Source organism: Cebus imitator, unplaced genomic scaffold (assembly GCF_001604975.1).
Source record: "Cebus imitator isolate Cc_AM_T3 unplaced genomic scaffold, Cebus_imitator-1.0 Scaffold1, whole genome shotgun sequence".
Classification (NCBI taxonomy): domain Eukaryota; kingdom Metazoa; phylum Chordata; class Mammalia; order Primates; family Cebidae; genus Cebus; species Cebus imitator.
The window spans coordinates 673399-691486 of record NW_016107316.1 but is presented as its reverse complement, the minus strand read 5'-3'; the positions used below and the strand labels follow the sequence as shown (position 1 = coordinate 691486).

The window sequence follows — 18088 nt, the reverse complement described above, 5'->3', positions numbered from 1 at the left end:
GGTTCAGGCAATTCTCCTGCCTCAGCCTCCTGAGTAGCTGGGATTACAGGCACGTGCCACCATGCCCAGCTAATTTTTTGTATTTTTAGTAGAGACGGGGTTTCACCATGTTGGCCAGGTTGGTCTTGATCTCTTGACCTCGTGATCCACCCGCCTCGGCCTCCCAAAGTGCTGGGTTTATACTTCTAACCACTAGAGTGAGCTTCTCTTTAAGATGAAAGGCCTTTTTAAAGTGAACATTGACACTGAAATGTGAAAGACAAGAAGCTGTCGTTTTTTTCCTGTGATTAAACTTTTTTTTCCTAATGAAAATGAATGTAGACTTATATCAAGTAAAATGGTATAGCATAAAGCCATGTAAAGACAGAGCTAATAATGTCCTCCTTTTAGTCCTACGTGGTAAGATAACTAACTTTACAGCCAAGTATGTGTCCTTCCACACTTTTTGTTCATGTGTACACACTGAATAGATACATATATAGGGGTTTTATTTATTTTATCAAATAGAATTATACCATATACATACTCTTTAACATGACAGTGTGTCATGAGTTTTACTATTGTATATAACAACAGATATGGATTTAATGTTCTAATTTGGTTTTATAATTTCTGGGTACTTATATATGTGCCTACAAACATGACATTTAATAATTGATTGCTCAGTGAAATTTATCAAACACAGTCAATGTCCTAGTCAAAGACAGCTAGGACCATACTTATAGTTGAACAAAGTCGGTCTTGTTAACTCCTGCAATGAAGGAGAATGCCTATCCTAGGGAACTATGGGAGATCTCTGTAAGAGGTTGTTAGAAAAGACTTAGAAGATTCGAGCTGATGTTAGGTGATTTGGGGAAGAGTTCAAGGAAGAAAAGCTTTGCTCGGTCTTGGGTGCTATAGGAAGCAGGGGCAGTGGGCATTCTGCAATTGGAGATTTAAAATCTTAACGAAATGGAGAGAGGCATGGAGTAAGGCTAAGTCTGTACTTGATAAAGAGCAGCATTCCTTCATATTAGCCAGGATGGGAAGAGGTTTGAGCATTTTGTGGTTTGGATAATGTTCATGTTTTGGTCTGTGTGTTCAGATATGATTCCAGAGTAGTTTTATTTTTGTCTTCATATCCTGGTGACAGAGTGACCTTGCTTGATGTTGGTGTTCTTTGAAATTGTTGCATTTACTTTAGAACACCAAGTCTGGTTGTGCATGCCAGGTCAGTTCCTGACAGTCAGGGGCTGGTTTTCTCTCTCACCCCCTGTTGTGTAGGCATTATACTAGATAAAAAGCAGATTCTGCCACAAGAACTTGTAGTCTTAGGGAGATGTGGAGAGAGTAAGTAAAATGGAGAGGAGAGTTGAGTGTGATGTGAGCAGTCTACAACTAGATGTATACACAGGGGTGGAGGAGCTCAGGGCCTGGCCCAGCTTGGGGTAGGCAGCCAGTCAGTGAAGGCTTCCAGAAGATCTGTTAGAGCCATGTTCTTAAGGATGGGTGGGAGCTGTCCAGGCATGTATATCGTGGACCATAGACTTTCTAAGCAGAGGGGGCATTAAGTGCAAAGGCCTGGAATGAACAAAGTGTGGGGCAGTGAAGGAGCCACAGGAAGATCAGTCTGGCTGATGCTGGAAGTGTAGATGTGACTGTGTGTGGGGGGCAGGGAAGGAAGAGATGAGGCTGGAATGGTAAGATGGGGCCAGATTGTGAAGGATCTGCATGTCCTAAGCAAAATCAAGAATTGAACTTACTGAGTCTTCACTCTGCTTAGCGGAGAGCAAAGCTTTCCATAGGAATTGCATATTTGCATCTTTTCGATGGCTTAAAAGCCTTAGAGGACATAAATTCCTTGAATAACTTGTAAGTAGTAAGGCTGTCATCTGTCCTCCCAACCTTGGTTTCTAGAGGAATGTGTCGTGGATCACTCTTGCTTCGGTGTGGCAAATGGAGTGGAGGGGCAGGACTGGAGAGGGGAGGCAAAAATCGATAGCCTGTGACACTGATCCAGGTGAGAGATGGTGTAGCAGACATTTTTAGAATTCATGTCTACATCACAACTGTTTACTCTTTTCTGGAAACAATGTCAATACTGTGTGACCTTGTAACCCCCTCCCAACTTTGTGTCTCTAGTTGATTGCCTCTGAGTGTGCAACAGATCCAGCCTGGTCAGTCAGAGCCTTTTTCTGGAACTTTTGGATCTAGGAACAAATAATAACCTGCTTTCTCTGCTGGTAGAAACTATCTGATTTAGGCCAGGTGCAGTGGCTCATGCCTGTAATCCCAGCACTTTGGGAGGGTGAGGCGGGTGGATAACTTGAGCCCAGAAGTTTGAGACCAGCCTGGGCAACATGGTGAAACCTCATTTCTACAGAAATTAGCTGGGCATGTGGTGCACGCCTGTAGTCCCAACTACTCAGGAGGTGGGAGGATTGCTTGAGCCTGAGAGGCCAAGCTTGCAGTGAGCTGTGATCGTGCTACTGTACTTCAGTCTGAATGACAGAGTGAGACCCTGTCTCAAAATAAATAAAAAAAAATAAATCAATTATCTGATTTGGGGCTGGAGAGCTGTGCGAAGCCATATTTCTTTTTGTGTAGAAGAAGTTGGTCTAGAATGAAAGTAGATTAAGCGAGTAGAGAAAGAGAATCCTCCTGGCATTTGAGGTCCAGTGGCACCCACTCTCCCCATAGTGTATTTATGGGATATAAACCAGCATCCTTCAAATACATTTTTCTGTTTTGCTTAAGCTAGTTTAAATTAGTCTCTTGCAACCCTAGGGGTCTGATTAGTATAGATGGGGAAGGCCTAAACTAAGGCACTGAGCATGGAGTTGGCTGATCCCACACTTTAAGGGGTAAACTGGATGTTGGCTGATCTCACACTTTAGGGGGTAAACTGGATGACACATGGTAGCTTTGCTACTCAGAGAGAGATGGATGCCTTGGTAGAGTAGAGATGAGAACGGTGTTCTACTTGGAAGGAGCAAATCGAGCACAGGCAGGGGTGTGGAACAGCACTGGGGGAGTGGGGTGAATTTGAGTGCTTCTGCTTGGCTGGGCTGTGGGTGAGCTGGGGCCGGCATAGAGGGAGAGCCAGATCCCGCAAGCCTTGCTGAAGAATGGGAACAAATGAAGGTGGGTGTTGCTGATGACTGCTAATAAAAATCCCTCACTGCTTTCTAATGATAGAAGTATCACATTCTGGAACATGCAGGAAATAAAGGTTCTAAAGAAAACAAAATTATACTAATGCCCATTACCATTTGTTCTTTTTTTATTTCCAATATTGAAAAATGTTTATATTTAAAATAGCTGAGATGCTGTATATATGGCTCTTAATCTTTTACCCCACTTCTTCTATTATGCGCATTTTTCTGTAATGCATTTTTGAGACAGTTTGATGACTGTATATTATCCTACTTTGTGAATTTTTGTAATTTATATAATATCCATTTCTAAGATTTTTCTTCTTGTGGATAAAATTGTTTTACTTAAAATCTCAAAATTTTGTCCATGTTTCTCATGTTTTTAGAATAATTCCTAGAAGTGAAACTATTGGATCAAATAACATCATTTTTTAAAATAAAACTTTTCAACCCAGGAGTATAGATTTAAGTTGCTGTGAATATATACTCCCTAAAAGTAAGGTCTGTGGATGTATAATTTACATGTAATAGGCTTCACCCTTTTTATTGGATGGTTTTGGATTTTGACAAATGACTGTGTAACTGTCACCACAGTCAAGATAGAGAACAGCCATTAACTCGCCAAATTCTTTTGTACTCTTTTGTAGCCATCTCATTCCCCTGTCTTAGACCCTGGCAGCCCCTGATCTGTTTTCTGCCCCTGTAGTTTTCCTTTTCCAGAATGCTGTGTAAGTAGAATCATATAGCACAATGGTTTCCGCCATCTGGCCCCCAGAGATACACTTCTTTCCCACGTGCAAAACATATTCACCCCATCCTAAGGCCTCCCTCAAAGTCTCAGTCCATTACAGCATCAACCCAAAGTCCAGAGTCTCATTTAAATCTCATCATCTAAATCAGATATGAGAGGCTGTGGGTGTAGTCCATCCGGAGGCATGATTCCTTTCCACCTGTGAAACACAAGAAACAAGTTATCTGCTCCAACATTAGAGTTGGGGAGTGGGCATGGGATGTCAGTTATAGATGGTCCTGTTCAAGAGTAGAGGAAAAGGAAGGAAAAAGGATTCAGTCCCAAGCGATTTTATTTTCATAGCAGCAGAAGTTTTCAATTTTGATGAACTCTCATTTATCAGTTTTCTTTTTTTATGCACCATACTTATATCAAATCCTTCTTAATCTAAGGTCGCTAAGGTCATTTATGTTTTCTTCTAGAAGTTTTGTACTTTCTATATGTGGTACAAAGTATGGATTGAGGTTTGTTTATTTATTTGCATTTGGATGTCCATTTGAATATAATAAAATTCCTACTTTGGAACTTAAAGTGTAGTTATGGTAGACAGACAATAAGCAAACAATATGTCAATTTTCTGATGGTGGCAAGTGCTATGGAGAGCGGTGAGAGCAGACAGAGGGTTGAGAGTGCAGGGCTACAGTGAAGCCTGTGTGAGCTTGGGACTCTCACCTCCCACGTCAGGTGAGGCTTTCTAACCAGGTGACCTGAAGGAGGTTGGGGGTGAGCCACATGTATGTCCTATGGAAGCGAATTCTAAGCAGACAGAAAAGTAGCACAGAGGCCTGGTGAGGTGGAACAGTGTGCAGCATGGCCAGGCAGCCAGGAGGGTGGGAGGGAGTGGTAGGAGCCACGGTCACACGTGTAACACAGGTGAGAGGCTTGCCACTTAGAGTCATCTAGGCCAAGGTAAAAACCTTTGATTTTACTTTGAGCACTCTGAGAAGCCCTTAGAGGGCTTCGAATAAAAGAGGCTGTGCTCTGACTTAGTACTCCCCACATTGCGGTTCTTCCTCAGTGGTGTCAGCGTCACAGGGAGCTGGGTAAAGATGCAGAGTAAGGGGCCCCACCCAGACCTGCTGAGTCAGACTTTCTGAGGTTGGGGCCCAGATACTTGCTTTAAAAGCTCTTCAGGTGAGTCTGATGTATGTTAAAGTTAAAAAAAATTTTTAATGTAATTTTAATTGACAAATTATATATATTTATGGGATCCAGTGTGATGTTTTGATATGTGTATCCATTGTGCAGTGATCAAATCAGGCCAATTAACATATTCATCACCTCACATACTTAATATTTATTTGCAATGAGACCATTTAAAATCCACTTTTCCAGGTAGAGTGGCGGCTGGGAGGCCAGTTAGGAAGTGATGACAGTGATCCAGGTGAGAGTCACTGTGGCTCATCCCGGGTGGCAGTGACGGAAGTGGTGAGTGGTAGTCAGATGTGAAATGTGTTTTACAGGTAGAGCCAAAAGGATTTTCTAATAGATTGGGTGTAGGGTGCAAGAGGAAGAGGTCAATTCCAAGGTTTTTGGCCTTGGAAGAATGGACCTGGAGCTGCTGTTTACTGGGATGGTGACAGCAGGAGGAGCAGGGAAGCATGGGGATGGATCTGGAGTTTGGTGTTTGGATAAGATGGAGGTGAGTGTGAACCTAGGGAAGCGACATCTTGGCGGCGTTTTGCCAGCTGAGCTATTGAAGCTGTCAGAAGCCATGTCTTCACTTCTGCCACTGGAGGTATCCTCGCATGAGGTTAATGTTAAGAAGGATACTGTATTTAATAGTAACTTAATTCTTTTCTAACTGTGAATTATGTGTATTTTGTCTAATTAACAGGTATTGAAGTGAACTGCAGCTTTCTGTGAAAATGTCAGTTTTGATATCACAGAGTGTAATAAATTATGTAGAGGAAGAAAACATTCCTGCTCTGAAAGCTCTTCTTGAAAAATGCAAAGATGTAGATGAGAGAAATGAGGTAAGACCAAGTTTGTAAAATTAAATTCTTTCATGAAGATTTGTTGACTACCTACTATGTACAGGATAAAAGTGTGTAAGAAATAGGTAGTTCTAACCCTTAGTGATATTGGACTATACTTACGATATAATGTCTTAAAAGTACTTCAAATTCCATGTTTTTGGAGTACATTTTAACTTATATAAATGATTGACTATTGAATTTAGCTTTATTAATTTTTTCCCCTGACTTAATATTCAGGAAGCTTGATTACTGAAATCAAGTTCTTCTATGAAACTTTGGAGATCATCTGGACCTGATCTTGATTAACCAGACAAGAAACCAAGGATTGTTGAAATACTTTCTTTAATGAACCCCAACTGTTTTCCACCATTGTTTGTCCCATACACTTTGGGATTATAAAACCCCTACATCTTTAAATAATATATAAAACAATTTATATATCATTTACTTTGGCTCTACCTATAAAATACGTTTCACTTTATTTGAGAGTTAAATAGGTTATGTGTTATAGTTAGGAACACATTAATAAACATTAACTCAGATATTTCTACTCGTTGTTATGAGTTTAAAAATGTGTATCTTAGTTCATTATGAAGAGCCAAGCTATTATTATTTGGCATGACATTTTAGGTGCTAATACAGTTTTGTGTAAATTTTGTAAGTGTCAGGGTGTGTGTTTGTTTTATAAAACTTAAGGAAAACAACGCTGTCTCTTAGAACTGTATGTATTTTCAAGAGTATGCTATTTCTTGCCAGTAGATAAGATGAATAAGGAGTTTTTATTTTACACTATATGTATATGTGTATGTATATATACTTACATGTTTGTGTGTATTTGCTTACGTATATATCTGTGTGTAGACATATAAAAAGTTTTATTTATAAATTTTTGTTGTGATAAACACATACTATAAAATTTACTGTCTTTACCATCTTCACCATTTTTAAGGATACAGTTTAGGAGTATTAAGTATTTCTGCATTGTTGGGCAATAGATTCCACAACTGTTTCTTTTCTTTTCTTTTTTTTTTTTTTTTTGAGATGAAGTCTCACTCTGTCGCCCAGGCTGGAGTAAAGTGTGTATGAGCTTGGCTCACTGAAACCTTCGCCCCCTGCTTTCAAGTGGTTCTCATACCTCAGCCTCCCAAGTAGCTGGGACTATAGTTATGTGCCACCACCCCTGGCTAGTTTTTTGTATTTTTAGTAGAGATGGGGTTTCACCACATTGGTCAGGCTGGTCTCGAACTCCTGACCTCAAGTGATTTGCCTACCTCACCTCCCAAAGTGCTGGGATTACAGGTGTGACTACTGTCCCCGGCCTACCAGATCTCTTTCATCCTGCAAAATCAAAACAATATTAAACAATGGCTCTCCCTTTCCCCCTCTTCCTAACCCCTGGCAGTGACCATTTTACCTTCTATTTGTATGAATATGACTATTTAGACATCTCATGTAATTGGACTTACATACTGTTTGTCTTTTTGTGACTGGCTTATTTCAGTTAGCATAATAGCCTCAAGGTTCATCCATGTTATAGCATGTAACAGGATTTCCTTCCATTTTAAGGCTGAATAATATTTCATTGTATGTATGTAGCACATTTTCTTGATCTGTTCACCTGTGGCTAGAAATTTGGGTTGCTTCCATCCCTTGGCTGTTGTGAATAATGCTGCTATAAACATGGGTGTTCAAATATTATAAATGGTTTTGCTTTTGTTTTTTGGTTTTAGACAGTGTCTCACTTTGTCACCCAGGCTGGAGTGTAGTGGCAGAATCAGGGGTCACTGCAGCCTTGACCTCCTAGGCCCAAGTGATCTTCCTGCTTCAGCCCCCTCTCAAGTAGCTGGGACACAGGTGTACAGCACCATGCCTGGCTAATTTTTTGTATTTTTAGTTGAGATGGGGCTTTGCCTTATTGCCCAGGCTGGTCTCGAACTCCTGGACTCAATCTGTCTGCCCGCCTCAGTCTCCCAAAGTGCTGGGATTACAGGTGTGAGCCATCATGCCTTACCTATACATGTTTTTAAAGCTGCTGAACTGACTTAATAACTACTTTATTATTACTTATTTTGACGTGGAGTACCTAATTTCATTTAATGTTAACTCAGTTGTTAAGGAAATCTTGATATAAAATTGTTCTTACAATAATATTATGCTAGCTAATGTTTTTATTGAGTACTTATGCAAATATTCTGGTATATATTTTCTATATCTTAACTCATTTAACTTGCATAGCAGCTATACGAAGAATATTACTGTTATTTATCATTATTTATGGATAGATAACTTAATTCCTCAGTTTCCTATCCAAGATATTGTTTGGTAGAGTCCGTATTTGAACTCTGCTCTATTTGATTTTAAATAAATTATAATCTGTTTAAGCTTTATGAGTTTTCTTTGAGTCTTCAGAATAAAGTTTAATGATAGATAATGCCTATATTTTCAATGTTTCTATATTGATCAAAATATATTTTCATTAGTTAACATCATTACCCCTTCTATGATTATGAATAGTTAAAAATTTTTGTACATAGATAAGACATAACATTTATAATTGGAGATTAGTAATTGTTATAAAAGAATTACAGAAGTAGTCATTTTGTTAGCATATGTTAGCATATTTGGAATAACCATATGATAGTTTGAAAACATTAAGTTTTACTTCAGGGAACACTGAGAAAATAGGTTCACTTAGAAGGAAAAAAATAGCACACCAGTAAGTGTAAAATTTTATTAATGTTACCGCTAAAGCACAGTGGCAAAGAGCTGAATTTGGCATCATGCAAGATAAGCATTTAGTGGATATTAATTAGCATTATGTCCAGTTTAATATTGTATCAATTTAAATTGGAGTTTTAAAGTGATAATTTGAAACTACCTGGGCTTGTTCAGTTATGGCTCAGTGTAAAAGTTTTTTTTTTTTTTTTTTTTTTTTTTTTTTTTTTTTTTTTTTTTTTTTTTTTTTTTTTTTAGCATTCTTCTGATAAGATGTTAATTTTTGTAGAATTACAAAAAGTTGTTTGGATTTTTTTCCCTTCTTTTTCGTTTTAAAAAGTATTTATGTAACTTTATGTTAATGTGTTTTGGTTATAAGCTTTGGGAAAGGTTCTTAAGTATCAGATCAATTAAAATAACCCAGGAGGCGAAGGTTGCAGTGAGCTGAGATTGTGCCACTGCACTCCAGCCTGGGTGACAGAGCGAGACTTCGTCTCAAAAAAAAAACATGTGGGTAGGCTGGATGCAGTGGCTCATGCCTGCAATCTCAGCACTTTGGGAGACTGAGGTAGGTGGATCTCTTGAGTCTGGGAGTTTGAGATCAGCCTGGGCACTGTAGTGAGACCCTACTTCTACTAAAAAAAATTATCCAGGTATGGCACTTTTAGACCTAGCTACTTGGCTTGGGTGGGAGGATCACTTGACCCCAGGAATGCAAGGCTGCAGTGAACTACAATTGTACCACTACACTGCAGCCTGGGCAACAGACTGAGATCCTATCTCTAAAAAATATAAAATAAACAAATAAAAAAAGGGGTAAAATTGCCTGATACTGTGCTTATTAGCACATAATTGGTCACAAACAGTGAATTCTAGTTTCCTTTTTTTTTGTTGCTTTATTTGTAAACTAGATAAATCCTTGGCCTATGATGCCAGTCTTCTCAATGATGGCAAATCTTTGTCCTTTGTAGATTAGCGAAGGGTTTTTATTTTTATTTTTGAAAGGAACAAAAAGCCACTCTCACCTCTCCTTGGTATAAGGTTGAGGCTAGTCATTTTTCTCTTGTTTAAGAAAATGAACTGAGACTTTAAGCAGTGGATTTTGCTATATGTTTATGAGTAAACTTTATTTTGTTGAGACAGGGTCTTGCTCTGTTGCCCAGGCTGGAGTGTAGTGGCATGATCCAGCTCTCTGCAGCCTTGACCTGCTGGGCTTAAGCAATCCTCCCACCTCAGCCTCCTGAGTAGCTAGGATTACAGGTGTTTGCTACCATGACTGGCTCTTTTAATTTTTTTTTGTAGAGATGAAGTCTCACTATGTTGCGCAGGCTGGTCTCCAACTCCTGGGCTCAAGTGATCCTCCTGCCTCAGTTTCCGAAAGTGCTGGAATTACAGGCGTGAGAATCACTGTCCCTGGCCTATAAATAGACTTCAAGGGAAATTTCAAAGGAGGATTTCAAAATGTTTTAGTTTCACCATATTTAATCAAAGAAGTATAAATCCTCCAGAAGGACTGCTTTAAAAAAACAGTGGTTATTTAGGTCTCATACCCTTAAATAAATAGAAATGGGAACCTAGAAATTGGGAAGAGCAAAAAGATGCGTGAATAATAGCTGTTTTTCATTGTAGTCTTCTGGAAAGCTGAGATAAAGCCTGGTATTTCAGTGAGTGCATAGTGTTCTGTTTTGTTTTGGTGTGTTTTGGCTTGAGGTCACTATGAGTAGTAGGGCAGGGGTTATGTGGGTTATGTAATCCTGTGTTCTCTGGAAGGAGATGGGCATGGAATTTGCTGGGATTGTGGAGTCAAGTATGGAAAGGATCTTTATTGATTTATTTTCAAGTGGAAGAATGAAGTTGTCATGACACAAGTTACTCTGTCTCTGCAATTGTAGTTGCTGGACTGGTTAAGAACTAGGAGAATCCAAATAGGCTTTGTTTTGAGGCCCAATTTTTAAAGTAACAATCGTTCTCTTTGGGGATCCAGTAAAACTTTATGACAGCCTTTCGTGAAAGTCATTATCTTTTTAGATAGTGTAGCTACAAAAGGTGTATCAGTTAAGAATTACTCTCAAAACAGTGATTTAGACAAATTAAAGTTTTGTTTTTCTCACATAATGACAAGCTAGATGAGCCATTCCTAGGCTGATATGATGGCTTCAGGATGTCCTCAAGGACCCAGGCTCCTTCCTTTCTGGCCACCCCTCAGTGTGTGCCTACTGCCTCCAGTCATGTTGCAGAAGCTGCAGCATTGTGTCTCGGTATCAGGCAAGGAGGAGGAAAAGGCGCAGAGCAGCTGAATTAGTCCCTGGCAGAGCTTTCCTGAAGAGCTAGCCCGGGCATTGTTGTGGGATTATTTCCATCTGCAAGTGAGGCTGAACACGGATGTGTTTTTCAGCTGAGCTCATTGCCACCTCTAACAAGCCCTGTCATTTTAGGTAGTGGGTAGACAACTAATAGTTTCTGCAAGACAAAATAATGACCGTTCACGTCTTTCATTTGGCATGTTTCTAGGCTATCAGATTTATACCATCTTTCCTACTTGTGTTACAGGTATTTATAACCTTTGTATTATGTTATATATTTATAACATTTATATTATTAAGACATTTAAATTATGTTTTTCTCTCATTATCTGGAAACACTTTTCTATGTGAACATCTGAAATGTAACTGTGACCCCAGAGAGTAAACAGAAACCTTCCCTGAGTCTTTGGAATTACAGTTTTGAAAACTATGATGTAAAATTGATGTACCCTCAAGACTGTGGATTTAGTTTGTTGCTTTAATTTATATATTCTACTAATCAATAACTTTGATATCTCACTTTTTATCCCAGTAGATTAGAAGCGAGAACCATTCTGTAGAATTTATAACAAAGAACCTAGAGCTGACAGAGACATGCGTGGCATCATAATTAATGTTAGTAGTTATGACTCAGAATTATAAACATAATGTTTAAGGTAATCTGTTTAACAGGTAACAGTATGTGCATAGCTTTTTGGAATGATGATTATCTTAAAAGTTATAATCAGCTTTAATGTTGAGAGGATAAATTGGTTCACCCAGAAAATCTATGTATAATACGTCATTCCCTGGTGAGCCTGGTTGGATGACATGTGGCTACCACATATAATTTAGTATCTGTCCTTACATAAGAATGTCTGTATTTAATGTGATCGATTTTTGAACTTTAAACGAGTGTTTGTGTTTAAATCCTTACTTGTATTATACTTACAATAGCATCTGTTGTATTTCAGTAATCATTATAATTATTTGCTTATTTGGATGTTGTGCCTAAAAGATTTTTAAATTCTTTGAGACTTTGCTCACTCGTTTACCCAGCAAATGTTTGGGAACGTGTGTGGCAGTCATTGTCCCTCACACTGGGTATGTACTTTTAAACCTGTAAGCAAAACTGACATGTTTCCCAGCCTTTAGGTGAGACAGACAATAATCAGTTGTTAATCACACAATAAAAATGTGGTTACAAACAAGGATTAGCATAGGAAAAGTAAATGATAGGGGATGAGTAAAGAGGTAGGGATGAGCAGGAGGGCACATTAAGGCTGGGAGTGGCACAGGCTGGGTCGAGAGCATGTCCTGCCCCGCCGTCACTCAGGGTTTGTGTCAGATTATTAATGCTGTGGGAAGAAAGTTGTGTTTTATTTTTTCTTTGACTTTTAAATTATTAGTAAACTGAAACTTAGCTGTTTCTAAATTAAATATAGTAAACACAACTAACTGATGCTTAATATGCATTTGTGAAAATGTGTGCTATATTTAACTGTGATGTTTTAATAAAAGTACAGTATCTTGATAAGTTCCCTGTGTCTTTTATATTCTCTAGTGTGGCCAGACTCCACTGATGATAGCTGCAGAACAAGGCAATCTGGAAATAGTGAAGGAATTAATTAAGAATGGAGCTAACTGCAATCTGGAAGATTTGGTATATATTAAAATAATTAACTCATTATTCTCTCTTGGCTATTTTTTTTTTTTTTCAGAAGTGATTCAAAAGTAATGATTAAAACTTTTACATATATCTCAACTTTGCTTAGTGGGCTATATCAGTTTTCTTTTTTTAAAGAGTAATACAGGAGGGAAATTTTTACTATCAATGAAGGATCTCAGCTCTTTGGTTTTTGTATATGGATGGGACTGGCTGAATAGAGAGCCTGTGTACATGCAGTTAAATGTTTGCCTTGAAGATACCCACATATGAGTCATGTTAAGTAACTGTCCATAATGGTAACATATTATAAATGTCATTACATGATAATGGCCAGGAAGATGTGTTCCCTTCTGATGTCACTTCTGAGGGATAAATCAACATTCTACAAAGTTACATTTCCTCTAATTCTTCCTGTACTTTTGGAATTGCGTTTGAGGGTCACATAGCTACATCTATTTTGTTTCTTAATTGAATGATCACTTGAATTAAATTACAATTAGGAATAAAAGTTAACATAGGATGCTTGTATCCTTTATTTACAAAATAAAGGAGAATAGTTCTTTTTCCGTATCACAAAGTTTCTTAACACATCATATGAGATCTCTGAAGTTTGGTAGCCTGTGAATGTGCTTTTAAATCTGATTGCAGTCTCTTTAATTCCAATTTATATTGTAGTAATGGTTGCTAGCCATGGGGATTAGCTTTGAGGTTTTGAAGATCATCTTGTCTCCTTTTTAAAAACATAGTATATGATTAGAAGTCCAGTGAGAAGACTGAACAAGCAGTTATAAAACCATGTTTACACCATTATTAGTGATGCAAATGGACAGACTGATTTATCTTAAGAGAGCTTCAGTATCACTTTAGAGTAGTTTAGTTAGCATGGGTCAAATCATGTCAATTTGGTATGATCATTTGGTATGTAAATTTAATTTTAGTTTTTCTTCCTTTGAAATGTTATTTTTGGTTTTAAAATGGTAACTTTTAAAATATGTGTTCAAGGATAATTGGACAGCACTTATATCCGCATCAAAAGAAGGGCATGTACACATCGTAGAAGAGCTACTGAAATGTGGGGTTAACTTGGAGCACCGTGATATGGTATGTACGTTTTTTATAGTATATTCTTCATTAGCTGAAATCTTATTTATAACAGATATGTGTGAAATCTTGTATTTTTATGTGTGAAATGATATTATAATAATGTGTTTAGCATTTGGGATTGGGCATTGAAATGACCCTCAAAAATGTTTTAAAACCCAGGTGTTATACCTCTTAGAATATTGTTAGTCATTTTTCATTTGTTTCAGAGTTTAAAATTCTGAAATATTGTTACAAATAACTCATTACCCTTTAATATATCAACGTTTTGAAACTTCTGAGACAGTTGTTTCCTTTAGATAGGACTTTAGGAGGGACAGCGTATGGTTTTAAAACTTATCAGGTGTTTGAAGTTGTGCTTTTCAGAATAATATGTTTAGATTTATTTTAAAAATGTGATTATTTTCAGACAAGCTATCTGTGCATGACAGAAGTTTAACAAGATGTGATCCTTAATTATTACTTAGCTCTTATTTGAGCTTGGCATCTGATTAAAGCATAAGGTGAAGAGAGAGATCATTTCTGGCTAATTCTGTAAAATGTTCAGCCTTTTAAAAAGTTGACTTTAACAGTAGAAGAAAGGAAGAAGATGACCTGCTGTGGTACATAAAATATTTATTACTTAGCTGATGATGCTTTTTGAAGTACAGATGGTCTGAGTTTTGAAGAAGCCACAGCATTCCACCATTTTGTACCTAATAGCACATTATAATATACACAGTAGTTATACCTGTATAGTCTTATATTTGTTCTCAAAATTAAGAGAAATGGATGGTATCATAGGAAGATATAGGGAACCACTAGTATCTTACATAGTTCTTTTTTTTTTTTGAGACGGAGTTTCGCTCTTGTTACCCAGGCTGGAGTGCAATGGCGCGATCTCGGCTCACCGCAACCTCCGCCTCCTGGGTTCAGGCAATTCTCCTGCCTCGGCCTCCTGAGTAGCTGGGATTACAGGCACGTGCCACCATGCCCAGCTGATTTTTTTTGTATTTTTAGTAGAGACGGGGTTTCACCATGTTGACCAGGATGGTCTCGATCTCTTGACCTTGTGATCCACCCGCCTCGGCCTCCCAAAGTGCTGGGATTACAGGCGTGAGCCACCGCGCCCAGCCATCTTACATAGTTCTGAAAAGAATTTAAGTACATTGCAGTGAAAGTTTAGGGAGAGAAGAAAATTATGTCAGTAACCTAGGCAAAGATGGACATAACAGCTGGGAGTAAAATGTGGTTCTTGCCTTGTTGGTACGAAAGATAGAAGGGAAATGCAGGGAGTTATCCAGTTCTCAATATTTTCTTAAAAGTACCTTACCAGATTATCAGTTGGGTTAATAATGACACAGCTGCTGTAAAGCACATAAGGAGGCCAGGCATGGAATAGTACCATACCAATAGGTGCCATACCAGTAGGTAGCTATTCCATGCCTGGCCTCTTTACGTACTTTATAGCTGCTGTGTCATTTAACTGACTTCTTAGAACAATCCTAGGGACTAAGGATTGATTTTGTTCTCAATGTGCAGTTGAGGAAATTGAGACTGGAAGAAGTGACTCTTTATCCTAAGTCACACAGCTAGTAAGCATTTGGGCTGGGTTTTGAACCAGGTCTCCCTGCTCCAAAGGCTTTCTCCTCTATCATTGTTTTACATATATCAGCAAAGGAATTAGGAACAATAAAATATACATTATGAATGTGTAAAAATGCGTTAAGATTCATAAAAACTGATTTCTTAAACTTCTTTGGCTCTCCCTATTTCTTCAGATGACCACAAAACCTTTAATATTTAAAGGATCTTTATTTAGGCTTAAAAACACTGAAAGTTGGGGAAACTGAGGACAGTGTCTCTCATAGTATTGCGGGACCTTAACCTCAAAGGATTGGGTAGGTGGGTGGTAGTAACTACCAAGTTGAGGGAAGACAGAGTCCCTGGGAGAATTCCAGGGTATGATATCAAAACCCTAGTGAGGAGTCTTCCTGTGAGGACCTTTACTGGCACCAAACTGAAGAAAGAGTTCATGAAATAGCTATAAAGCTATACTATAGTTCATTTGTCTCAGTCTTTCATTTTGCCAGTTTAACTTCATTTTCTTGAGGTTAATATTTTTATCTCGTAGGTTCTTACAAAGAGGGTCAGGGGGACATTATTTTTTTTTTTTCCCATGAGTCAGAGTCTTGCTCTGTTGCCCAGGCTGGAGCACAGTGGCACAATCTTGGCTCAAATGCAACCTCTGCCTCCCAGGTTCAAGTGATTCTCCTGCCTCAGCCTCCTGAGGAGCTGGGATTACAGGCGTGCACCACCATGCCTGGCTAGCTTTTTGTATTTTTAGTAGAGGCAGGATTTCACCATGTTGGCCAGGCTGGTTATAAACTCCTGACCTCAAGTGATCCTCCTGCCTAGGCCTCCTGTTTTTTTTGTTGTTGTTGTTGTTTCTTTTTTGATACAGGGTCTCACTCTGTCACCCAGGCTGGAGTGCAATGGTGCAATCTTGGCTCACTGCAACCTCTGCCTCCCAGGCTCAAGTGATCCTCCCACCTCAGCCCCACTCCTAGCTGAGACTACAGACACACACCACATGGCCAGCTAATTTTTGTATTTTTTGTAGAGGTGGGGTTTCACCATGTTGCCCAGGCCAGTCTTGAACTCCTGAGCTCAAATAATCTGCCCTCCTTGGCCTCCCAAAGTATTGGCATTATAGACGTGAGCCACTATGCCTGGCTGGGACATTATTTAAATTGAAGAGAGGGCATGATGTTAAAAAGTTCTGGGCAAGTATTTTACAAGTTAAAATGTATATGTAAGACTTGACTTGATCAAATGCCCAGCTCTGTAATTTGACCTAAATACGTTGTGTCTTTCACGGCCTTGACACTTTTGAAGAGTATTCATCAGTAATTTTAGAAGGTTCCTCAATTTGGATTTGTGGGTGTTTCTCATGTTCAGATTCAGATGTGCTTTAGAGGGAAGGATGTCCCAGAGGTGATGTGCTTTTCTTGGTGCACCCCCTAGGGAAACATGATTTCAGTTTGTATCACTGGTGATGTCAAACTTCATCTCTTGATTAGGGTGGTGTCTGCCACTGTAAGGGTACTATTTTTCCCTTTGTGATTACTAAATATTTGGGGGAAGATGCTTTGAGACTAAACAAAATATTTCTTTTGACTAAACTTTCACCTACTTGATTTAGCATTCATCAGTGACTCTTACCTGAGTTATTACCATTACTGTGGTGGTGTGATGATGATTTTCTATCTCCCTCATTCGTCCTACATTAATTCATTAGAATTCTTCTGTAAGGAAGAGTTCCCTGTTTCCCTTCCCCACATCCTGCTCTGTCTATCTATCTGCCATCTGTCTGTCCATCCATCCATCCATCCATTCATCCATCCATCCATCCATCCATTTATCTATATATCTATATCTTTCTATTTCAGTATGGACTCATGAACATTTATTCCTTGGGTTATAGCCCAGTACTAATGTTATTGTTCAAGTTATTCCAACCCATTAGAAGCTCTTTCAGGCTGGCTGTGTGCCCTTTTAAGATGTTCCATACTTAAACAAAATTTTTTTTTCAAGTACTTCTTTACTTTTTAGTACTTCAGAATGGCTCAGGGTAATGCTCATCTTGTTTTTTTTCTGTGCTAGCACTGGAATCAACTAGTTTCCCAAGGAAATCTTGCTTTTTTTATTGGACAATGTTTGGAAACCAATATCTAGGTGTTAGGAGTGCTTGTTGCTAGTGGGGTGTCCCGGCTTCTAGTCCATGGTGGATGGAGTTAGGAAGTAAACGCAACTTATGAATACACATATGTCTATATCTGTAGCTATCTGTATTTTTAAAAATGAGCTCATGTTGATTCCTTTCCATATTCTTCATATTCTGGTTAATTTTTAGAAAAATTCACATGCAGTAAAATTCACTCTGACATGTGCCGTGACACATATTCCACCACAGTTCCATACACAGCAGCCCCGTCACTTTGGCCATCCCCAATCCCTGGACATGACTGATCTGTTTTCCTTTTCTATAGTTTTGCCTTCCAGGTTAGGGCAAACACACACACACACACACACAGACACAGACACAGACACAGACACACACACAGACACAGACACACACACCTTAAATTTTTTTTTTTTGAGACAGTGTCTCAGTCTTTCACCCAGGCTATAGTGCAGTAGTGTGATTTTGGCTCACTGCAGCCTTGACCTCTGGGGCTCAAGTCCCAGTTACCTCAGCCCAAAGTAACTGGGACTACAGGCATGCGCCATCATGCCCAGCTAATTTCTAAATCTTTTGTAGAGATGGGATTTCACCATGTTGCTCGAGCTGGTCTTGAACTCTGGAGTTTAAGCAATCCATCTATCTGGGCCTCCCAAAGTGTGCCATCATACCTGGCTAAATAGTCCCTTTTCTT

The 18088-nt window shown here is 38.7% G+C and overlaps 1 protein-coding gene across 10 annotated transcripts in view; it reads left to right on the top strand.

Annotated features, from left to right (window-relative positions):
* The first annotated feature begins 5741 nt into the window (after positions 1-5741).
* Positions 5742-18088, top strand: part of KIDINS220 (kinase D interacting substrate 220) — a 108099-nt gene continuing 95752 nt past the window's right edge. For 7 of the 10 annotated variants that reach the window (XM_017525066.1, XM_017525073.1, XM_017525058.2 and 4 more), the window contains exons 1-3: positions 5757-5900; positions 12465-12563; positions 13572-13670. In XM_017525066.1, coding sequence (XP_017380555.1) covers positions 5793-5900; positions 12465-12563; positions 13572-13670 — 306 coding nt within the window. In that variant the 5' untranslated portion in view covers positions 5757-5792. Of the gene's footprint in view, positions 5901-12464; positions 12564-13571; positions 13671-18088 lie in introns of all 10 variants that reach the window. The other 3 variants (XM_037737126.1, XM_037737123.1, XM_017525032.2) reach the window with 2 other exon arrangements.